Below are 25,616 nucleotides of genomic sequence, written 5' to 3' on the forward strand. Positions count from 1 at the left end.
TTTTCAGCAGGGGGCTGTTCCACTGTCCCTCAGACCTTGTGGGGGGCCAGACTATATTTTGAAAAAAAACAATGAACGAATTCCTATGCCCCATAAATAACCCAGAGATACATTTTAAATAAAAGGACGCATTCTACTCATGTAAAAACACACTGATTCCTGGACCGTCCTCGGGCCGGATTTAGAAGGTGATTGGGCTGGATCCTGCCCCTGGGCCTTAGTTTGCCTACCCATGCACAGGGCTGTCTCAAGCAGGTCGGGAGCCCTGGCACTGTGGTGCGGAGATCGCTCCGGCGCCCCCACCCTGGTGGGCACAGCGCAGCGCAGCTTCCACACAGCTTCGTCACGCAGCGCCCCCCCCTGCCGGCCTGGTGCCTTGGCGCCCCGTACCACCGCGAGTACCCATAGAGCCGGGTCTGCCCATGCATTAGGCAATACTAGGAAAAAAAGGTATGATGAATTAACTCAGTAAATTTGGACATATGGTTAATCTGTTCCTCATGTGTGTTTGCGTGTAGAGGTAGGAGAAAGTCAAATCTATAAGCATCTTGCAAGAAAACTGAAATGAATTTGTTGCCTTAGATTCCCAGCATGAAAGAGAATCAAATCAACACTTTGTTAGTTAAAATTCATAGCTCTGGTGGATCCCCAAAAGAAAGGCTCAAACAGTGATATTTGCTTTATAGCCTCCAGTAGCTTTGACGGTGCATTCCAGTTTCTGTCTCCTATAGATTCTTTTCCCTTTCATAGGCTACAGGTTTTGCCTTCCCATATAATTTCCCTGACTTTATACATTCAGTCCAAGTGATCAACAAGTTTGCACTCCAGGGACCAATGCCAGGATTGGAATATTGCTAGGAAATGGATTTAGGGTTCAACAGCACCAAGGTTATCTTTGCAGAAAACACAATCACAAATTAATAAAGGTGGAGTTGGCATTCCGAATTTGGAACTACTGTACACCATCATCACTACTTATTCTCTAATCTCAAATACTGGAAACCTTTCTTCAGTTTTAACTTTAGAATATACTGCATTTTCCCCATGTATAAAACGCCCCCTATTTTTTGGGACTCAAAATTAAGAAAATGCACTCTGCACTATCCGTGTATAAGACAACGCCTTATTTTAAACTTCAAAAATGTAGGAAAAAATATAGTCTTATACACAGAAAAATACACAGAAAAACACATTAGCTCATAACTATGACAAACTTAGTTGGTCTCTAAGGTGCTACTGGAAGGATTTTTTAAATTTTATTTTGTTTTGACAGAAAAATACAGTACATCTATAGTGCCTTTGGTTGGTTGGCCAATATTGGGATCAAAATTTATGAAAACTCATATATGACTCTTGAAACAATTAAGTCAGTTTGAAGGATATGTAATAGTGTTAATGGAAAAACAAGAAGTCAACAACAGCAGTTCCTGAATTGGAAGGGAGGCTGAAAAGATTTTTATTTTTATTTAAAAAAACAGCAACACCTTATATATAGGACTATATATAAGGACTATGCCACCTGGCACCTTAGTAAGTGCAAAGAGACTGCAAAATGTTGCCAGATCAGGATAAGAATTTTGTAAACGCTGTAGGCTGACTGGAATAAAAGACGGAATAAGATGAAGACTGATGGCCATCTGCAGATCAGAAACAGAAAGAAAATTTCAACCTAAACATTCCAGTTTCTGACAAAGTCCAAGAGCTCCCCCCCCCCCACCATCATTCTGAACTATAGCACGGCCAACATAATGCTTCAGTTAACAGAAGATCTGTTTCTTTTCTAAGCTGTTGCATGCATGGGAAAGCTGACTTTTCTTAATTTAAGAAGTTGAGCATTAAACTAACATAGTTCAATAAATCCAAACCATTGGAATTAAAAATGTATTTCAGTTCCACACCACGATGGAACACCCTGAGCAATTCCATCCCGCTAAGAAGTGTTGCAACAGGTTCTGATGCAGCACAATACAAGAATTATCGTTATTACTTCTTAACCCCCATAAAATATATATTTTATAATACATAGGAAAAGGAAGGAGAGCCGCACATACTAACAATCTGAACAGTATATTGGCAACCCTCCAGTTGTGCCCGTTCAATATGCGTGCATCCGTGCATTGCACTGAACCTGGAAGTGACCTGAAAATGTCACAAAAAGAGGCAGGATGGGGAGGGACAGGAGCGGAACGGGGTGTTTGCAGGCTTCTTCAATGGTGTTTCAAATATATGTGATTTCACTGATGCCTGCAGTGCCACAGAACGTAACCCACCCCAACAAATGGGGGATTGCCTGTAATAATTGTAACTTCTCTTAAGAAGCCCAATATTTGATCAAAAGAAGAATGGATATTGAAGATGATGGAATATGCGGAGGTGGCACGGTTAACCGGGAAGATCAAGCACCAAGAGGACAATAAGTTTAGTAGAGAATGGTCTTCTTCTTCGTCTTCTTCTTCTTCTTTTTCGGCGATCCCTCATAGTCAAGTAAGATAGTCTTCCATAAACATGGTTTTAGCAATGAGGCTGTAAGTGATTGTGTAGGCCAATTCTGGATCCACACATCCTTCCACAGTGGGGACATAGGTTTCCGGGTGGGAGTTGATCACGGTGTGGATTTGCCAAGCGTGCCTTCCTCTTAGCACATTTCTCCCTTGCGTCCTGAGTTCGAGTGTCTTCAAACCTTTGGCAAAGGCTGGTCTCCAATTGGAGCGCTCGCAGACAAGTCTTTCCCAATTGTTGGTGCTTATACTACATTTATACCAGATTTGCCTTGAGACAGTCTTTAAACCTCTTTTGCTGACCACCAGCATTACACTTTCCATTTTTAAGTTCGGAATAGAGTAGTTGCTTTGGAAGATGATCATCGGGCAACATGAGCAGTCCAATGAAGTTGATGTTGAAGAATCTTTGCTTCAACAATGGTGATCTTTGCTTCTTCCAGCACACTGGTACTAGTTAGCCTATCATCCCAAGTGATGTCTAAAAAATTTCAGAGACACTGTTGATGGAATCTTTCAAGGAGTTGGAGATGGCGTTTATAAGTGGTCCATGTTTCACAAGCATTAAAGAACACTGTAAGAGTTTAAAAACATTGGCAGGATTCACATTAATGCTTGTAATTTAAATCAACAAAGTGTAATAATGGAGTATAACAAAGTTAGATAAAGTAATTAGAGGCAGTTAAAAGGGGAAGAATTTTGGAAGCCAGGGGAGGGGTGGGAGGAAGTCCTGGGGTTCAGGGAACTCCATAAAGGTATTGATATGAATATGATTTTATGAAAATAAGTGTATATGTGTGTGTGTAAAATAAAAAAATTCCTTCAGTAGCACCTTAAAGACCAACTAAGTTTTTATTTTGGTATGAGCTTTCGTATGCATGTGTGTGTGTGTGTTAAAAAAATTATGTTTTCTTTTTGAAAATTTGAAAATAAGAAGCCCAATATTCGAAGTGTCATAGTACTGTATCCGAATTCTAGGATACTATTTTAATCCATGTTGTTGTTTTAATTGGGAGTTACAGTAGCTTGATGATGATCCTTCCCCAAAGCATGGTTGACGTGAAAGTGCAAACTGTCAACTGAACAAAACACCCGTCAACATTGTTGCTTCTCTTGAGCTAATACAGTTCTTCAGGCATTTTCACACAGTTCAACTTGGGCACAGATCAGCTTGGGCACAGACCAACCCTTGCCTTCAAAGCTAGGTTCTCATGGGCCCCATTTTTTTGCAAATGGGTTTGGAGTGATGATGGAAATGACTGGGTTAGGGTTTTCCATTCAGTTGTCAAACAGAAGCAAAGGTTCTGTATAAAGTCTATTAACACCCCATACTATCGATAATATGCGAGAAGCCTGCAGCCAAAGAACAGGCTGGTTAGTTTAAACAGTGACATTCAGTGCCCCTAGCATTGCTTTTAGGTTTTTGTTGCTTCCCACGTAGTGTCGTTGAGTTATAATACTGTACTGCAATGAGAGTAGAAGCTGCAATTGGCAGCATACCCTTTAGATTCTAGACCAGGGAATGGGAATCTTTTTTACCCCCTGTAGAGGTCTGTTCCAGTGAGGGGTCGTTCTGGCAGCATCAGCAGCTTGTCTGCCCGGGTGCAGGCAACCCATGCTATGCCACTGGCATGTAGTCATTGGAGGATAGCAAAAAGGAAATGTGGTCTTTGGGCTAAAAATGGTTCCTTGCCCATGACACAGATTCTGTTGAAGCTTTGTCTCAACACGGGACTTCTTCCTGACCTTGCTATTAAGCCTGTGCCCTAAGGAAGGCTTAGGAAATAGGTCTTTGGGGAATTTCCCCAACTTTCCTTCTAGTGGTCAGGACTTGGACAAAAAAGGAGGGGGAAATGATGGACAGTTTGAAATCACATGGGAAAATCGTAGTGTTTTATCAGACATAGTGAAAATGAAACTGAAGAGGTTGTTTCAGCTCAGCTCCATGTTTTACCCTTTAAGATCAGAAAAGGAGGCGAGGAGTAGATAGCATAGGCCTTCTTCTTCCCCTGGCAACCTAAAAAACACACACGCCGAAACATATCTGAGGGATATTTTTTTCTGTAGCGGTAACAAAATAAACAACCAGCTGGCAAAATGCCAGCAGCAGTCACTGCAGTCAGCAAACTGGCCAGGAAAATCAAAACACAAATCATACCTTTTGGACTGCCAAAGGTACACATATGGGATGCAGTATATGGGGTAATGACCCGAAATGAGAGCAAGACGAGAAGTAGTAAAGCAGGAGACCAAAAAACTATTAGGAATTAATACTTTTAGCATAAATAACATTTCCCAAAATCTCAGGTTTTAGAGAGTCAGCGTTTCTGATGCAAATAATTTATCATAGCTGAAATGAACTAAATGCTAGCCTTTGTGTGGGAGGAGAGGTAGATTTGAGCTTCAAATAAATGTCCCCGGGATGAAACACACTCCAAATTGCATCAATGTAATTCTAGAGCACTCATAAAAGTCAATAAAGCTGCACTGAATTTACTCCCTCCCAATGTTACAGGGAATGTCTCCCTGCCCACTTAATGTCTGTCATTTCATAGAGTTAAGTAGTAAAGACCTGCAGCCCAAGATTTAGTTGGATGGTTCGAACCAAGATGAAAAACCAGACCTTAACATGCAGTGCTGCACCACCAGAAGCTCTCCAACCCCTTTGGGTCTTTGTCCTTCCTGATAGGAGCTTTGGACCCCAGACGAATTCATCAACAAGTGGTCATAAAATTACTACTGTGCTTCCACTTCCATGCAACAATGAAAATTGCAAAAATATAATAACCAGAAGTAACACAGGATGCAAGTGTAATGGAAAAAGAGACCTGCAACAGCAGAGGATGATTAAGTGCCTGGAGGCGGTTGGAGGATAGATGGCGGCTAACAGATTGAGGTTGAATCCTGACAATTCAGAAGTCCTGTTTGTGGGGGACAGGAGGCGGACAGGTGTGGAGGACTCCCTGGTCCTGAATGGGGTAACTGTGCCTCTGAAGGACCAGGTGTGCAGCCTGGGAGTCATTCTGGACTCACAGCTGTCCATGGAGGCACAGGTCAATTCTGTGTCCAGGGCAGGTGTTTATCAGCTCCATCTGGTACACATGCTGAGACCCTACCTGCCTGCAGACTGTCTTGCCAGAGCGGTGCATGCTCTAGTTATCTCCCGCTTGGACTACTGCAATGCGCTCTACGTGGGGCTACCTTTGAAGGTGACCTGGAAACTACAACTAATCCAGAATGTGGCAGCTAGACTAGTGACTGGGAGCGGCCGCCGAGACCACATAACACTGGTCTTGAAAGACCTACATTGGCTCCCAGTGTGTTTCCGAGCACAGTTCAAAGTGTTGGTGCTGACCTTTAAAGCCCTAAATGGCCTCGGTCTCCACCCCCATCATTCTGCCCGGACACTGAGGTCCAGTACCAAGGGCCTTCTGGCGGTTCCCTCGTTGCGAGAGGCCAAGTTGCAGGGAACCAGGCAGAGGGCCTTCTTGGTGGTGGCGCCCACCCTGTGGAACGCCCTCCCATCAGATGTCAAAGAGAAAAACAGCTACCAGATTTTTAGAAGTCATCTGAAGGCAGCCCTATTTAGAAAGGCTTTTTATGTTTAATATATTATTTTATTTCACTTTTCTGTTGGAAGCTGCCCAGAGTGGCTGGGGAAACCCAGCCAGATGGGCAGGGTATAAATAATAAATTACTATTATTATTATTAGCCCAAGCCAGGAGAATCAGCAGCACTCTCACAGTCTATGCTAACCAGGCTGGTGCTGCAACTTCATTGCAAGTCAGAAAAATGACCACAAGCCAAGCCCTAGTTTTTAAGAAGGTGGAGGACAGCAGAGAAAGTCTCCAGAACTCTGGCGGTGACCATCTCTCCATTCCCCATAATAAATGAGTGGATATTGGGACCCATAAATTCTCCTGAGATATACACAACATGCACAGGCTGCATATTAAACCATCCATGTGCATGGCACTTCACAGAGTAACCAAGGAGCTTGCCATCTAAACATCTGAAGAGGAGATGGGGACAAGCACTGGCAGAGTGTGCAATTATTTCATTAGTTACTTATACACAGCTATAGGGCGCAGTGGTACAGGAAATAAGAGGTGTGTCCCTTGTTTTTTACAAGCTGCCCTGGGTTGTTTGCCAAACCGCTAGTTTGGTCTTAGGACTGGAGCATAATTTTGAAACAGGGTAGGGATTTTTCTCAGGGAGCAACATTCTCTTTCTACAGTGAGATGTGTACATGCATTGGTTCTGCTGCAGACCCTTGAAGCTGCTACCAATCAGAGCAGATATTATTTCACAGGAAGGACAAATTATCTGACTTCCCATAAATCAGCTCCTTATATCCCAAGCATAGCTGGATGCATTTTGCAGGCGGCCACATAAATGAGCTTACAATGTGCAGTATATCTGTTAAAAGTCAACCCTGCAATTTGAAAATACAGAGACATTCCTCCCAGTCTTTACCATGCTAATCTCTCCTATCCCATAATATCCTGGAGGCAACGGTAGCTGTTTATACGGGGGGAACCATTTGGAAGATATTTAATGCATTATTCATAATTAACATGGTGTAGCGGTCGGAAATTAGGAAAACCACAACCAAGTTACCAGCCATCTCTGAAGGAACTATGAGCGAAATCTACAGACTAAACTGTCTCTCTAAATTGTCTGAAGTTTGTGACTTCGTGCGGTTTGGATTCAAAACAAGTATTGGAGCTTGATGGTTCAACAAGCTTATCGTCCACAAATAAGCAACAAATTCTCTCTGGGTTTTCTGATGTCATCAGCATTGTATATATTTGGCTTGCGTTTCTGCCTCACGAAACTACTGTGAAGGTAGGTCAGAAGGTCAGTCTTACAGATGGGAAATACTGTATGTCAGATGATGACTTGCTTACAGTTGGATACGGATGCGCACAAATACGAATCCAGGCAAAAGCCCAACATTCTATCCACTGTATTTCAATAGGACCTGGATGCCAAAGTTCTGGGAGTTCCACGATAGTCAAGAAAAGCCATAGGCTCAGTGAGAGGCATATGCTTTGCATGTAAAAGATCTGAGATTCAGTCCCTAGCAGGAATCCTTATAGGCTGATGGCAGTCAATGTTGACAGTACTGACCTACCGGTAGATGGACCACAATGGTCTAACTTCAACCTAAGGCAGCACCCTGTGTCCTTTGTCTCCAAAGACCACTAAAGCTACGACTTTCCTCTGAAGTATCTGAAGAAGTGTGCATGCACACGAAAGCTCGTACCAATAACAAACTTAGTCGGCCAGAAGGTCGGTGGTCCGAATCCCCGCGACGGGGTGAGCTCCTGTTGCTCGGTCCCAGCTCCTGCCAACCTAGCAGTTCGAAAGCATGTCAAAGTGCAAGTAGATAAATAGGTACTGCTACAGCGAGAAGGTAAACGGCATTTCCGTGTGCTGCTATGGTTTGCCAGAAGCGGCTTTGTCATGCTGGCCACATGACCTAGAAGCTGTACACCAGCTCCCTCGGCCAATAATGCGAGATGAGCGCCGCAACCCCAGAGTCGGTCACAACTGGACCTAATGGTCAGGGGTCCGTTTACCTTTACCTTTAAGGTGCTACTGGAAGGAATTTTTTAGGTGCTACTGGAAGGATTTTTTTATTTTGTTTCGCCTTTCCTCTATTTCTGCAACAATATATCTCCTTCTTAAAGATTGTCTTTATATTTTGGGGCGTTCATGTGATTTAATAACAAAATAGCTTATATTCAGTCTTTTTACTGTGAACCGTGTTGTGAGTGTTTGTTGAATGAAAAGTAGGATATAAATTGAATCCACAGCAGAATGGGTGACAAAGCAAGACATCTGAAAAATAAAGTACAAAGTCATTAGAAAAGTTGTTGGTAAGTATTTTAATAGGAGTATTTGTATTGTACTTAAAGAGTACTTGTTATTCCCGATGCCTGCCAATATTTGCATATTGTTCTGGTTACGTTTGCACCAGCTTGGAAATGGTTTCTCTAATGATTGGGGTTCATTTTTTACCCCTTTCCTAATGACACATAACTTTCCTTTTTTGCAGCTGCCACAGACTAAGTGGATGCTTTCCTTAAGATACAGTCGTACCTCGGAAGTTGAACAGAATCTGTTCTGGAAGCCCATTTGACTTCTGAAATGTTTGACTTCCAAAGCGCGGCTACTGATTGGCTGCAGGAAGCTCCTGCAGCCAATTGGAAGCCACAGAAGCTCCATCGGACTATCGGCTTCCAAAAGCATGTTCAAAAACCGGAACAATGGCTTGTGGTTTTTGATCGTTCGGGAGCCGAAATGTTCAACTCCCAAGGCGTTTAATTACAATGAACCACATTTAGTATTTTAATGCCTCCGACATCCATTTTGGAGAGATCCTTTGTAATCTTTTTTGGTATGACAAACCTGGATAATTTGGTTCTATGAATGAACCTTGGCCCCTTCGTTGTTCACCGCAGCTGCATATCACTTAGGAATAAGTTTAAAGAACCATTCTCAGCACAGATTCTCGTGGGAAACAGCTCCTTATATCTAGCCACAGTAAGAATGGTCTATATGCTCCTACTCTCCCCTTCCTGTTCCTTAGATGGTTTATGATGCATAACAAGATGTGTCGTTTTATCCTACGTATGACTGCTAAATTTCCCCTGGAATCTTCGGTGATGAAGTTTATTCCAAGCTCTTGGAAAGTCCAAGTTCACAATGGCTACTGGATTACCGATATCCACCTGCTTATTAACACTCTGAAAGAACTCCAAAAAAGTTAGTGGAACAAGGGTTACTTTTGTAAAATCATGTTCATACCGTATAACTCCAGAAAGACTTGTTCTTTCTATAAACTTGATAATTTTATCTTTAACAATTCTTTCCACCAATTTACCTTGAGTTTATCTAAACTAACTAGCCTATAATTTCCTGGATCCCCAACCCCCGGATTCCTTTTTAAAAACAGCTGTTACATTGCTCAACCACAAAGGCTGATCTAGGGGACAAGTTACATATTTTTGTTACGAGATCGTTAATTTCACATTTGAGTTCTTTAAGAACTCTTCAGTGGATACGATATTATCTGTTGATTTTAAAAAAATCTTCTGATAAAGCCCAGAACTTCATTCTCTTGCCAGCACCATTTGCCTCTCTTCTTCAGACTCCTTTCCTGAATTTTGACTCTTCCTTTGAAGAACAAACGCACCCATTCCAAAGATATGGAGGTTGGAATGCAGTAAGACAACAATGGTAGTGAATTCATGGTAATCGTTTCATTCTATCAAGCTATTCAAAGAACAACAGAAGATTTTTTTCAAGATGGAAAATGGTACACTAAGTACCTATATGATCATCAAAAGTGAGGAAAAACAGCAAACTAGGGGAATCTGCTTCTGTCCTCCGCAACCCATCATTCCAGAATTACACCAGATGTGGCTGCTATTATGTTTGCATGCCACAGCAAAGTAGGCTTAATCCACATAAAACTAGAGCTATGCACTGAATGCAGGTTTTTCTCCATGTATACAAATGTATTACAGATTTGAAATCCGATTTCCCCTATAGTTTAAATTAAATATAATTTTAGAAATACACATTAACTGCACGATTGCCTAATGTGTATACAAGGGGACTTAAATTCATTCCATGAAAAGGTCAATATATAGCAAAAACTCAGACAGGACTAAATTTTTTGCTATGTCTATTGTGCAATGGCAGCTGTTTTTGGGGACTATGAGTTTTGGCTATATAATCTCCACATGCTTTCTGAAATGGGAATGGAAAGGTGAGTATTCCAAATAAAGCACCAAGCAACGATTCCTACTCTTCCAATGACTTTTAGAAAGTGGCTTCTTCACATTGCTCTAACTTGGAGCCTGGCATCAAGTTGCCCTATCAGTGTGGAACAGATTGGTCCATATCAATTCCATGGCACAGAGGGAAGGGAAAAAAGTGAACAAGCCAAAAAAAGAGGATATATTATATATAGTGTCATGATTTGGGTTTTTCGGCGTGTGAAAACATCTGCTGCTCAAGGCAGAAGGATCCCGATGTGAAGCTGAAAAGTGTAAAATACAGAGCAATGGAATCATGGCCAACTCCATCACCCTCAGCCAAACTTCGCAAACAAAATATAACTTGACAGGAAAGGATGATGACAAAAGGGAGTGCGCAAACGGTCACAGAGGGTGCCAAGTGAAACAGAAAACTTTGGCTCAAAGCTGTGGTGAAAACCACTCTGGGATTCCATAGGTCATCTTAGGAAAGGTCGCTGATCCATTATCTCCAGCCCGGCTAATTTAGAATAGAACGAAATGAATGGGGTTCAAAGGGATGAAAACGTACAGATTTTTTCCGCCCTATAAAAGTGTACTCAACTTTTTGTACCAGAAGAACTAAACAGTGGGTCAAAGGGTGGGGTGGGGTGGGGGTCCCCGACAAGACATCAGACTGTAAGCAGAGCTATGCTGTATCAGGCAAGAGGCCCATCTGGTCTAGCACTCTGGTCTCACAGTGACTTCCATGGGAAGGCCACAAAGAGAACTTGAACACTCTCCACACCCTGAAACTGGTATTCAGAGGCCTACTGCCTCCCTCAGTGGAGGTAGAACAGAGCCATTGCAGCTAGCAGCCATGGGTAAACTTCTACAGGTGCACATTCAGGCATGCTTCCTTACAGTTACAAATAACTTTCCACACTGAAATATAAAATACAGTTTGTAGACCAGCAGGGCAGAAAGGACTGCCTTCCATCTGACTGCATGAACAAGATTTCTGGATGAAGTACGCAGACTTCTTCCATATGCACACTGCATTTCCAGCGGATGTGCTTACTATGGTATGGTATGCTGCTTATACTAGAAGAAAGCAATCAAAATGTTGATATAAGCATTTTTTTTCAAAACAAATGAACAAACAAGAAACATAAGGCCATGGAACCAGGACTGGTTCTTGAGGGTATCTACAGTATGTTTGGATACTCACTGGGACCAGCAGATCCCTCCCACTATCCCTGCCCCTGTTCTATGTTAAAGAGGGCCCTTCAGATGTTCCTTACCCAAGCCGCTCCCAAATTTTGGAGCTGGTACTGCCTGAGCCATATGTGGCCCTACAGTGGTTTTGGAGAACGGTAATTCTCTTAACCTGTGATAGAGTCACAACTTGGGGGAAGCTCAGTGATGTAAGACCTCTGAGGCAGTGTGTGTGTGTGTGTGTGTGTGTGTGTGTGTCCTGTGGGATATGTAGACAGAGCTGTCAAGTCCATCGTTTCCTGTTTCCTAGAAAGGGCACACAGGGGAATGGGTCTCCAACAGGGAAGAACTCCGGTCAGACCTGTGGGAGCCACTTTCCTCTGGGTGCAGCCAGGCCGAGGTGGGTGTGACCCAAATTAAAGGATGGACACATCACCATTTCTCTCTCTCTCGCCTCCTGCTCTTTGCCTGTTGATCTGCTTCCTGAGACACCTCACCCATAACAAAGGATGTTCTAAGTCCGAGACTTAGCTCGGGCATCTCTTCATTTTCATCTACAAATGTACCCTATAACTGCAACTTAAGCCTGCCTTTAGACTGCTACTGAATGTGAACTGTGAGTAAACTCTACTCTTATGTTAAGAAGACCATTTTGTATGGTTATTCTTTTTAAGCGGGAATATAAGAGGGGGTGGGGGGATGCCAGGAAGATCTAGGCTGCACCAGGGACATTCTGGATTGCTTCATCTAAAGGGTGAAACCAGCTTCTCAATAGCTTCCACTAGCGCTGCAAAAGAGGTGTACTCTGCTATACGCAGAAACGTGAGTAAGGATAACATCAAATCAATTTAAAAAATTAAAGATTGTCCAACTCCAACAGCACCTTAGAGACCAACTAAGTATATTCTGGGTATAAGAAAGCTTATATCCAGAACAAACTTAGTTGGCCTCTAAGGTGCTACTGGACAAATTATTAATTTTTATAAAATTTATTTCGACTGCGTCAGACCAGCGCGGCTACCTACCTGAATCTAGAATCATCAAATCAATATATACTCTGCTACCTTCATACATATCCCCACATGTCTTATATTGGGATAGGGGATAAAACCAAATAATAACACACTTGTCACAACAACACGTATAAGGGTTAGAGAGATAAACAACCATAATCGCCAAATAATTTTTAAAAAATACTGGAAAAATCAAATTGGGAGAAAATACAGACACCGACAGTAAAAAACCCAAACAAATCCACACTGTAGTCCATCAAGCTCACTTCTTGCCATGGCCTGACTCTCTCAGGGCATTTCTCACACCTTCCTGGCACTCACCTAAAGCAATGAATCTGCTCATGGACATCAGGGTTCTAGTTTGCGTTGAAATTAAATGCCAAAATTCAAGGGGTTTAATCTAGATTAATCACTGTGCAATAAAAATGGCGTGCCTTCAAGTTAGTAATATGGATCCCCACTACTTAGGAGAAGGAACCCCCCTCCCCCCCAAAAAAACCCAATTAAGCAAAGGATAAGGAGGAATCTGTCTTTGTGAAATATTTGGTCCCATAACTGATAAAGCAGGGCATGGCCTGACAACATTTCCAAAAAAGGTACGTACTCAAAAAAGAACGAAAGAATGAAATTGCTGTAGACATGGTAGAAAGGAAGCCCTTCCTTTTACCTTAAAAACAAAACACAACACACACAACTTATTTCTTTAAAAGTAAAAAAGACTTTGCTATTAAAAAAACCAATGGTCAGGTAAATGGTAGGCTGCACACCTGCCTTCTCACCTATATGAAACCCTAGCTGAAGGTTCCACGGGGCTTTCAGGAAGCACAGGTACTTAGGAAGTTTGTGCAGCAAAAGACCAGAAGACCCCTCTAGGCCACATGTAAGGTAACTGCAACCAGGACCACACGCCCCAAACCACAAGGATTTCTCCCAAACTTTCTCTCCCCTTTGATAATTTTCGCATATAATTTCTTTTTTTGTCATTAATTGAGGATGGATGATGTGGATAAATTTTAGGCACAGGCAAGATTCTCCACCCTGATCAACAATTTATACAGGATTTCCTAGAGGAAAGGGTGATGATAACAGATGTTGGCCCATAAACTTGGCTTCAGTGATTCCATATCCGTGAGACCACACATGGTCAGCTATGTCTTGTGTTTTCTAATGTTTGTGCACACACAAAGTATCCCATGTTTTGCCCCTTTGCTGGAAAGAATGACAGCAATAATGGATAGGATCTCTGGGTAAATATTTAGCTTCTCGGTTAACCTATTACCACCTAAGATTGTTTCCAGAGTCCTGGGAGTTCCTCCCTTCCTGTACCCTCCCTTTCCATATTACACATTTTCAAAGATTGTTATAGAAGATTATAGTGAGAAAAACGCACCATTTCTCCCCAGAAGAAGTCCAGCAGTAGCAATACAATGAGAATGATGGTGGCATTTATTAACAATTGGCAGATGAGATACAATTCCAATGGCAACAGTTTCAGGGCGGAAGGACTCTTGATCCAAAGAGGGATGTGGAAGATTTCGGCCTCAATCTTGAGGAAAGGGGCTTCCCTTGCTAACTTTGTACCAGATTGAAAACTGTGTACCAAACTGAACTGACTAGTCCTGCCAGAAGACGTCCTGTGGGCAGGCAGGGGAATGAGTTTTGCTTCACAGCTGGAGGCAGCAAAGCTTCTAAATACTAGTTGCTAAACCCATAGGAGGAGAGAGCGCTCTTGGGCTCATGATTTCTCATAGGCATCTGGTTGGCCACTGTGAGAACAGGATGCTGGACTGGATGAGCCATTGGCCTGATCCAGCAGACTCTACTTATATTCTTATGTTCTTACCACCTGGTTGCCTCACCTAAACCCTCAGCGTAACTCTTTCCTTCTAACTTTCCTTCTTCAGAACCTACCACAAGTCCTGCTGTCCCTATCAAACTCAAAGTTAAGCACAGCTGGCTTGGAACTACTAATCATAGCTGCCAATTCTCCCGTATTCCCTGGGAAACCCCCATTTTCCCAGCTGTTCCCAGCCGAAAAAAATGGATTTTTTTGTTTTCCCCCGGTTTATTCTGGCGCAGAGGCCATTTTGGAACTGGGCGGAGCATGCTCAGAAGCGACTTTTGATCATAGCTGCCAAGTTTTCCCTTTTCTCGCGAGGAAGCCTATTCAGCATAAGGGAAAATCCCTTAAAATAAGGGATAACTTGGCAGCTATGCTTTTGATGCTGCTTTGCCCAGTTCCAAAATGGCTGCAGCGCGACTTCTGGTGCGGCGGCCATTTTGGAACAGGGCAGAGCAGCATCAAAAGTCGCTTCTGAGCATGCTCCGCCCAATTCCAAAATGGCGGCAGCGCTACTTCCGGTCTGCTACTTCCGGTCCAGTCCCTTATTGCTCAGGCCGGAACTTGGCAGCTATGGTACTAATGTCTTCCATGCTATTTGATGAACAAAGTTTGCAGTGCATTGTATGGAGATCATATTAAGTAGGATCTTTGCATTTACACAGTGAAAGTGCATGACAGCTAAACATACCTGACCCGAACAGCTAAAGGAATGGGACTAATCAGGAGATCTGGCAGGCAACTCTTGGAAAATAAATTAATTGCATTTATTCAGCTGCTTAGCTGAACAAAGATATTTAGAAGCAGGACATGTATTCTTTGCATGGCTTCAAGGCTGACACAACGGGACTGCATTCTCCTTTTACTTCATGTTCTGGAAGCCATCACACAGAGAACGAAAAGGCATAATACACCATGAACATTCCGCAGTGGAGGAGAAATATTTAGTTTTGGTTTGTGGGTTGGTCTGTTCTATAGTGCTCAACTAGCGCGCCAGTTCTTAATTTATCAAACTAACAATAAAAAAATCTAGCGTCATTCTTCATTTTATCTGTTATATAATTATGTATGGCACACACAATTCTGCAACATGACAGAGATCACAAAACTGTGAACCACCAACACAAATCACAGATAGTTCATTTTCTTCTTAGATTTAAAACTGTCATGCTTTGGGGTTTGTTTCCAAATCCCCAAGGTTTGGGTGGGTTTCTTTCCTTTTCGCTTTGAAACTGCTTGTCCAGCATCACAGGGAAAAATAATAATCATAATCATTTAGCACTCTTTTATATTCATAATTGTATGCAGACCAGAAAAGGGAAAAATGAGTTGCACATTTAGTGCTAATTCAAGGTCAATTTTTACTATTTAGAATATATTGTTACTGGCGAACAGAATCAGCACATAATAATCCTTTCTCAATCTGGGAATAGGCAAAAGTTCACATTTGGTTTCATAAATCAAACCAAATTCTCTTGATATGGAAACAAAAAAACCAACACACTTTTAAAGACAATTCCAACTATGGAGTATGTCCCTTTTGCATATGTGCCATAGACAGCTTTCACGCACACCACCCAAAATACTTGTTTTCATAGAACAGTGGTGTCCAAACCTTTTTCAAAGAGGGCCAGATTTGATGAAGTGAAGAGCCGCGAGGGCCAACCAAAGACTGACCAAAGTTTCGGTGGGGAAATTCTTCCACATGTGGTGGGGGTGTGATAGGATAAAACAATTTTGGGATTTGGTTTATAATGAACTAAAAAGAATTTTGAAACTTACGTTCCCAAAGAAGCCAGAGGCTTTTTTGTTGGGATTGGTCGATAAAGAAATCCCAAAATCTGATCTAAGATTTTTTATGTACGCCACAGTGGCGGCTAGGATTCTTATCGCCCAGAAATGGAAAACAAATGAAGTACCATCTATTATTGAGTGGCAATCGAAGGTCTTAGAATTCATGGAATTAGCCAAATTAACACACAGAGTACGCGATTTGGATGATGCGAAGTTCCAAGCTGAATAGAGTAAATTCATAGAATATGCTAAGGGTAACTACATGGGTATGAGAGCGTTAGGGGTAGTAACATAACCTCTACAATGTTACGAATCGGATGTAAATAGAAAATACGAATTAGGATTGACAGAATTTACCACTTGATGGAAGGAAGGAAGTCAAATAGCCTGGATTATATGTAAATTTGAACTAATGTTAATATGTTTATGAAAAACGAATAAAAATTTATTTTCAAAAAAAAAAGACTGACCAAAGTTGTTGACCTTCTTTTAGGGTTGAGGTTGTTTAGGATTTTACCCCAGGAGATAAACTGCCACAGGGGTCGGATTAAACCGACTGGCGAGCCGGATTAGGCCCTCAAAATGGACTTTGGACATGCCTGTCATAGAAGATACCTTACTAAGCATAACTAGGCAAATACACAAATTATAGTTTGTTCACCTTCATTTGACTACCTTTTCTGAGAATCCGCGGATACTATCATGAATTGCAGCCTGTACTGATAAAGCAATGATGCAAACCATGGTTTGGTGGTTCAGATTTAATGCAAACTATGGTTTGCCACTCAGTTTCAAACCATAGTTTCAGATCCTGGTTTGGCATGCACTTGCAATAAACATGGCTTGTCGGATGGAGTCTGTTCAGGTTATAATTCATGACAATTTTTTTCCCCAGGCCCTAGAAAAATTGTTGAAGAACAGTACAGAAATCTGGCATTTAAGTACCTACCTACCTACCTACCAAACAAATAGCTTGGGTTTAGCATTGTTTTGCATTGTTGTTGTTGTTTAGTCGTTTAGTCGTGTCCGACTCTTCGTGACCCCATGGACCATAGCACGCCAGGCACTCCTGTCCTGCACCGCCTCCCGCAGCCTGGTCAAACCCATGTTAGTAGCTTCGAGAACACTGTCCAACCACCTTGTCCTCTGACGTCCCCTTCTCCTAGTGCCCTCAATCTTTCCCAACATCAGGGTCTTTTCCAAGGATTCTTCTCTTCTCATGAGGTGGCCAAAGTATTGGAGCCTCAGCTTCACGATCTGTCCTTCCAGGGAGCACTCAGGGCTGATTTCCTTAAGAATGGATAGGTTTGATCTTCTTGCAGTCCATGGGACTCTCAAGAGTCTCCTCCAGCACCATAATTCAAAAGCATCAATTCTTCGGCGATCAGCCTTCTTTATGGTCCAGCTCTCACTTCCATACATCACTACTGGGAAAACCATAGCTTTAACTATACGGACCTTTGTCGGCAAGGTGATGTCTCTGCTTTTTAAGAAGCTGTCTAGGTTTGTCATTGCTTTCCTCCCAAGAAGCAGGCGTCTTTTAATTTCGTGACTGCTGTCACCATCTGCAGTGATCAAGGAGCCCAAGAAGGTAAAATCTCTCACTGCCTCCATTTCTTCCCCTTCTATTTGCCAGGAGGTGATGGGACCAGTGGCCATGATCTTGGTTTTTTTGATGTTGAGCTTCAGACCATATTTTGCGCTCTCCTCTTTCACCCTCATTAAAAGGTTCTTTAATTCCTCCTCGCTTTCTGCCATCAAGGTTGTGTCATCTGCATATCTGAGGTTGTTGTTTTGCATTACTGCTGAACAAATTCATACCGTCCCATATGTTGAAAAATATAGCAAATGCAAGCATCGCCTTCAAGGAAGAAGCAGAGAGCAGAAAGCGGCAGTAGCTTTGGTGCATCTAAGGACTAAAAAGCACACAAACTGGCCATATGAATGCTTCTGCTGAAGCCATTCAGTAAGAGTAGAAGTAACCCTCATCCTAACCCTTGATATAAGTGCCTTATTATTTCAACCATTCTTGCTAACAGCAGAAAGAAGCCATGCACTCGCTGTGGGTATATCAACCTTGAGGGTTGGTGCCAGGAAGACACCTTCACTGCAATTCCTATTTCCTGCAGCCTCTTCCAGGGTCAGAATGCTAGCAGAACCACAACGCTGCAAAGCAACTCGCATCACATCCAGATCATTGGCCATGATGGTTGGAGCTAAAGGGAGCTGGAGCTGCCCATTCTTGGGATAATGAATCTTAAGCTAACCTGCTGCTTACCGGGAGGGAAAAGGGTGAAGCAGCAACAAGGTCAGTGCTGTGCAAGTGCACTGGTGGACCTAATCCTGTGTGCCCACACAGTCCAAGCCTTGTCACTGCCATGTCCTTCCACATCCCAGTGAGCGGCAGTGATGCTGCTACTAGGTAAAGGTAAAGGGACCCCTGACCATTAGGTCCAGTCGTGACTGACTCTGGGGTTGCGTGCTCATCTCGCATTATTGGCCGAGGGAGCCGGCGTATAGCTTCCAGGTCATGTGGCCAGCATGACTAAGCCGCTTCTGGCAAACCAGAGCAGCACATGGAAACGCCGTTTACCTTCCCGCTGTAGCGGTTCCTATTTATCTACTTGCATTTTGACGTGCTTTCGAACTGCTAGGTTGGCAGGAGCTGGGACCAAGCAACGGGAGCTCACCCCGTCACAGGGATTCGAACTGCCAACCTTCTGATCAGCAAGCCCTAGGCTCAGTGGTTTAACCACAGCGCCACCTGGGTCCCACGATGCTGCTACTAGGACACTATTTTTGTGGCTCCATCTCATTGGGTGAACTGCTCCTGGTCTTAATAATGAACCATCATCGCTGCACTCCACTTGCTTCACTACCTTCACGTACCTTCTGATTTCTCCCTTGCATACAATGCTCAGAGAAAATTTTGTATCATCTATTTAACTGGTCCTCCGGCCGATCCCCCAGAAAGTGACAATCAAACAAGAAGCTGATAAAGATCTGCAAATGACACATCTGGTAGTCAAATTTGCTCTGGCAGCCAAGAAGCTCCATCCCAGCTATGTTAATGCTTTTTAATTTTAAATTTTTTATGCTGTCAATTTTGCATGCTGTCAACTTTTATAGGTTATGTTGTGTGATTTCAGAGGAAAGTCTTTGCCCTTGTCCTCTGCTCTTCATTGTAAAGGAGGTTGTAGAGGGGGCGCGGGGGGCGCTGTGGTCTAAACCACTGAGCCTCTTGGGCTTGCCAATCGGAAGGTCAGCGGTTTGAATCCCCATGACCGGGTGAGCTCCCGCTGCTCAGTCCCTGCTCCTGCCAACCTAGCAGTTCGAAAGCACGTTAAAGTGCAAGTAGATAAATAGGTACCACTGTGGTGGGAAGGTAAACGGCGTTTCCATGCACTCTGGTTTCTGTCACAGTGTCCCATTGTGCCAGAAGTGGTTTAGTCCTGCTGGCCACATGACCTGGAAACAAACGCTGGCTCCCTTGGCCTGCAAGCGAGATGAGCGCCGCAACCCCATAGTTGCCTTTGACTGGACTTAACCGCCCAGGGGTCCGACCGTCCTTTACCTATTCTTTTACCTTGTAAAGGCCTTTGGCTACACACAATAAACCAATTGACCTTCACAGTGATTGTTCAGCTGCTCAGTTGTCTTGAGAGGAGGTGTAGAGATTTACTGTGCTCTGATAATGATGAACGAGTTCCCTATGGAAAAGCTGGGCTAATTCTAGTCCAAGGAAACGGCAAGCCATTGTCCATTTCTACAGGGTTCTAAAACAAACACATTGTTGCCCCACTGATTTCATGGTTCCGTCATGAATCTTTCCTCTCCTCATAAACATCCCACTCCTGCCTCAACATAAGAGCAACAGGAGATCCTGCTTCCATCTTTGTGCTGCCTGGACTCAATTATAAAATGAACAGTGCTTCTTTACATCGTCATAATATCAAACCTAAGAAAGCACTTTTGGACAGTATTTCCTTCCCAACAGGTTTCTATTAAATTCTCATCAGCCTGGTACAGAAAACACGTGCCAGGTTTTTTGCTCTGTTTAAATTACACCTGGGTGCCGTCAACGTGTAAGATAATAAAAGCATCATTGAAATTGATATATGATCATTCCCGCCAAATTCATACTTGTTGACATCTTCAGCGTCATGTTCTGTGGTAGCTTCCCTCTTCTCAGTTCATAGAAACCCAAATTCTGTACACATCAGGTCAATTTATGCACATTAATCTCAGGGCCATGGGTTCAAGCCCCATGTTGGGCAAAGGTTTCCTGCTTTGCAGGGGGTTGGATTAGATGACCCTCATGGTCCTTTCCAACTCTGCAATTCTATGGTGCTATGATCTTCCTGTTTAGGAAGTACTTTTTGAAATCTAGTGGAGTAATAAACCTGGTTTTAATTTAACACTGCTTCCTTGGGCTGTTGGTTTTCATTTTCATGCATGTGGATACTTTAGGTGTGGGCTCCCAAAGTTATTCCAAAATGGATTTTATTATATTAGTGATATTTGTCATAAGGAGTTTTGAGAGTCCGGTGGGGCTAGTTTAAGACAATGAATTTCAAAATAGTGTGGGTCTTCTTGGGCATAAAGACACACATTTACAGTTTACCCTGCTGCTGATAACACACAGGTCTTTCTGAGGGTGAAACTAGACATGATGGTGCTAATCCCAATACTTCCATTTCTGTTTGTGAGTGAGTGTATGTGAATTGGTTTGGTTTTTAAATCAGAAAATAGCCACTGTACAGACAGAACTACTGTACACTCCCCGACTGTCATCCTGTCACTCTCACAAAACTACATTTAGCCAAAATGGGGACCATAGAGGGCAAAATGGGCTTCATCCCCCTTAATATTTTGGGGGCAGGCAGCTGAGCTCACCCCCCAATATTGAGGGGGCCGCCTTCCCTTGCCGTCTGTGGGCACGTGCTTGGGACCCGGGCGAGTTCAGGACACGAGCGCCCACCACATGCCCCAGCCCCCACCACCGCCAGGTGAGTGCTTGGGAGTGGGGTGGGGGAAGGATGAATCACATGACACCAGGCCTCCTCAATGTATGTGGGGGGGGGGGACCAAGTCGCCGCTCATGATAGGGACCTTCCATTGGTGCCAGAGTCTTTCGCTCTCCCATCTCCAGGGTTAATAGGAATGAATGGCAGAAGAGGGAGAGAATTTCCATTGGGACAGTGGCATGAAAGAAAGGGTCAGTCCCCTCTATCAGAATTGATGGGGGCCAGGCGGAGGAAAGAACTTCCTAGTGATTCATTTAGCATCTTGTCTAGTTTGGTCCCGAATCTCCTTTATAACCTAAAGGAAATATTCTGTAAAAGCAAAAGCTCAGTATGTTATTATACATGTGCGCGTGTACATGTGTCTATATATAGACACAAATATATGGAAATCTTTTGGGGTTTTTTTTTATAGCTCCCATATGACTAAATGATTTAGGGTGCGAAAGCTGGAGGTTTATCTCAGGTTCAATGCATGGGAGTGAAGAGGATTACCACTCTGAATGAGAGAGTCTAGGAGTGGTTTCATTTTTCATTAGCTGGCAACGGACCGTTTGGCATTAGACTCAGGTAAGAACTATGTAGGGATTGTTCACTGCGCTGCACAGTTTTTTTTTTTATTGCAGGCATATTTTAAGGACTGTGCGTTAGGCCATCAACCCTGCTGGAAAGTTGCCTGAAGAAGACGCGACCTTTCGTCTTCCAAGTTCAAAATGCAAGCACGATTCCGAGACACCCGCTGCTCTCTGTATGCTGTGATATGGGGCTGGCGGCAGGCTCCACTCTTCAACTGTAGACTCAAGAGACATTTAACTACTTACTTGCTGCTCAGGCAGCGCCTGAGGGAGTAGGAAGCGCCTCCCCCACAAGTACGGGAACATTCGCTCCACGAGCCCCAGGCATCCCACAGGGTATCTCGGTCTTCCTCCGATCGAGCAGTTCGAGAACTCTACAAGAGAATGAAAGAACGAAGTAAAGAAAAGGAGACATTGGTGACAGTCAAAAGGTTTAAGATGTAGCCATTTTACTTCCTCAGGACTGTTTGCACAAGGCACCCTCACATCCGGATTCTATACCAATGAATCAGGTTCCTTGAACAAAACGGCATTTTTGCGAAACAGTAATTCGCACTAATGTGTAAATCCATCTGCACTGGTGCGCTGGCTGAGACCCTTCCTGCCCACGCACTGTCTCACCATGCTCTAGTTATCTCCCGCTTGGACTACTGCAATGCGCTCTGTGTGGGGCTACCTTTCAAGGTGACTTGGAAACGACAACTAAGAATGCAGCTGCCAGACTGGTGACCGGGACCATATAACACTGGTCCTGAAAGACTTACATGGGCTCCCAGGACATTTCCAAGCACAATTTAAAGTGTTGGTGCTGACCTTTAAAGTCCTGAATGGCTTCGGCCCAGTATACCTGAAGGAGTGTCCTCACACCCATCGTTTAGCCCGCACACTGAGGTCCAGCACCGAGGGCCTTCTGGCGGTTCCCTCCCTGCAAGAAGTGAAGCTACAGGAAACTAGGCAGAGGGCCTTCTCGGGAGTGGCACCCACCCTGTGGAACACCCTCTCTTCAGATGCCAAGGAGATAAAGAACTACATAATTTTTAGGAGACATCTGAAGGCAGCCCTTTATTGGAAAGTGTTTAATATTTGCCGTTAACCCAGCCAGATGGGTGGGATAATAATAATCACCACCACCACCACCATCACTGGGGGGAAAGTCAAGGGACAGTTTTGGTTGCTAAAAGGTGAAGGGAATTGATTCTGCACATGTTCCAAGGCCCTCTGTCTTTTATTTATCCATTTCAGAGATGATCAGTGGCATTCAAAATAAGTCTATTATTTTGGGTCTGAGTTAGGCTATTCCTTGTGTTAATTGTTGTATTTAGATGGAGGCTATGGGATGGTCAGAGACAAATAAGGACAAACATGAAAACTGCTTCTCAAGAAATTGAGTAACACAACCACTGGCTTCTGATATAGTAACTATAACTAAACTATTGATTGTTTCTGTTGGGATGCTGCAGCAGCTTAAAGCATAAAATAGCTTTCTTATCTTGAAAGGCTGCATGGAACCTTTGTCGTGATATCAGAAAGAAGCCTAGCAAAAGTCTTCTGTGCTGAATGCAGTTATTCACAGGCAGTTTGGCTAGGGGGTAGGGAAGGGGTTCACTGAAGGCTGGAACTGTGAACAGTTCGGTATATATCTTTTCAGGAAAGCCTTTGAACTTATCATAGACCTAAATCCAAACCCTCAACATCTACCAACAGCTGGGAACTGTGCCTGGGGCCCACTCTCTTTAAAGTTCTTTATCAAGTAGGACCTACCAATGTGGCTTCTGAGAGCCTTTGACGTTACAGTTGACAGTTGTTTATACTGAGAATGAAACAACCAAGAATCTATTTATTAGTAATGCCAAGGGAATGTGGTAATATGCGCTGCTGCGTTCTCCCGCAACCCCACTTCTCATTTAATGTAATAATGAGCAGTAGGAATGTTATATCAACTACAATACCCAGCGATGCTGCTACTGAAGCGGCTGGGTAACAGGGAGATCAAACTCACGTAGCATAATTTCTATTACTGCTGTGCCAAAATCCGTCATCCGATTTCTTAAAAGAGGTTTTCAAGATTTAATGCATTTTATTTAACTGATTGCTCTAAGCCCCACAACGCTGAACTTCACTTATTTGACAAAGACCTGATTATATTTCAGCAGGCATTTTAAAGTAAGTTCTACCATGCCTATTTATGGAACTCATGTTGTCACTTGTGTTTTCTGCTTGTTTTAATCACCGTATTATTTTGGTTGATTGATTGTTTTATTGCTGGTTGCATGACCCCCTTTGTGCCCATCTGTGGTGAAAAGTGGTCTACAGATATTGGAAAAAAATTAAATATATATTATCTTGCTTTGTTTAATGGGTTTATTGATTTATTCTTTTAAAATGTATTATTACCTTCCACCACCCCCCAAAAAACCCCAATTTACTCAAGGCTGTATACAATGCAGACAAATCAAACGAACTTGTTTGTGCTGAAGGGAAAAGCTCCCCCCCCCCGCTCATAAAAGCTTCTGTCCATTAAACTCTTGGGGCAGGGATAGCTGATAAAGTGCTCCCCATATATTGGGAGGCCTAAAACTTCCTTCATCCCTCAGCACTGAGGAAAGCTAAGTTCTAACAACATATTGTGGGGACCAACATTGGCTATTCCCCACTTGAGCAACAATAGAAGAACAGAACACATAAATGTTGCATCTGCATCCTGAAAGCTAGAGGCAAGATTGTTTACAATATGGAATCTTGGGAGTCCTTTAAGACAGATATTGCAAGGCAAAAGACGGAAAATGCAACCAGGTATATACTTTCTATAAAGGTAAAGGGGCACCTGACCATCAGGTCCAGTCGTGTCCGACTCTGGGGTTGCGGCGCTCATCTCGCTCTATAGGCCGAGGGGGCCGGCATTTGTCCACAGACAGCTTCCGGGTCATGTGGCCAGCATGACAAAGCTGCTTCTGGCGAACCAGAGCAGCACATGGAAATGCTGTTTACCTTCCTGCTGGAGCGGTCCCTATTTATCTACTTGCACTTTGATGTGCTTTCGAACTGCTAGGTGGGCAGGAGCTGGTACCAAGGAACGGGAGCTCACCCCGTTGCAGGGATTCGAAAAGCTGACCTTCTGATCAGCAAGCCCTAGACTCTGTGGTTTAACCCACAGCACCACCTGGGTACTTTCTATAGGATCACACTAATACAGATTATTAGAAAATTTAGCCTAACTAATCAAGGTCTTCAAACTATTGAGGAGAGGACTTATAGGTACAAAGCTTAGAGCAGGGCTAGCCAATGTTGTTGAACGACAGCTCCCATATTACCTGACTATCGGCCATGTAAACTGGGGCCGATGAGAACCGTACTTCAAAAGCATGTAGGGAACACCATGTTGGCTATCCCTAGATTAGAGCATGTTGAGTTAATATGACTGGGGTGTGTGTGTAAAATCCTAGTTTAGAAAGTAGCACCTTAAAGACCAACTAAGTTTTTATTTTGGTATGAGCTTGACACGAAAGCTCATACCAAAATAAAAACTTAGTTGGTCTTTAAGGTGCTACTGAAGGAATTTTTTTATTTTACTTCGACCCAGACCAACACGGCTACCTACCTGTAACTAGAAAGTAGCAACAGGCATAATCCAGCTAAATTTTAAACCTGTAAATCTCCAGCCCCGTGCGCAATACTTAGAGCCCCCCTAATGCGTTCAATAGAACTTTATTCTGAGTAAACGTATGTTGAATTGGACTGCCAGCATCTCCCACTCAAGCCAATGGAATTCAAAAGTGTTTGGCTTTGTGTTAAGTGGAAATGGTATATTACGGTGTTATTGAGAATGGAAGGAGTCTTAAAATCTAATCCCAGCGCTTGATTTTAGAGCACAGATTTTGTTTCTTCCTGTGTACCATTTCCTT

At 43.2% G+C, this 25,616-nt stretch overlaps 1 protein-coding gene across 1 annotated transcript in view; it reads right to left on the bottom strand.

Moving 5' to 3' along the window:
• The window catches only part of ADAMTSL1 (ADAMTS like 1), a 486,266-nt gene that overhangs the window by 197,218 nt on the left and 263,432 nt on the right, over window positions 1–25,616 (bottom strand). Inside the window, exon 3 of the mRNA XM_060269080.1 lies at window positions 21,961–22,088. Within this exon, the coding sequence (XP_060125063.1) occupies window positions 21,961–22,088 (128 nt within the window). The remainder of the gene's footprint in view (window positions 1–21,960; window positions 22,089–25,616) is intronic.

Source organism: Zootoca vivipara, chromosome 16 (genome assembly GCF_963506605.1).
Source record: "Zootoca vivipara chromosome 16, rZooViv1.1, whole genome shotgun sequence".
Lineage (NCBI taxonomy): Eukaryota > Metazoa > Chordata > Lepidosauria > Squamata > Lacertidae > Zootoca > Zootoca vivipara.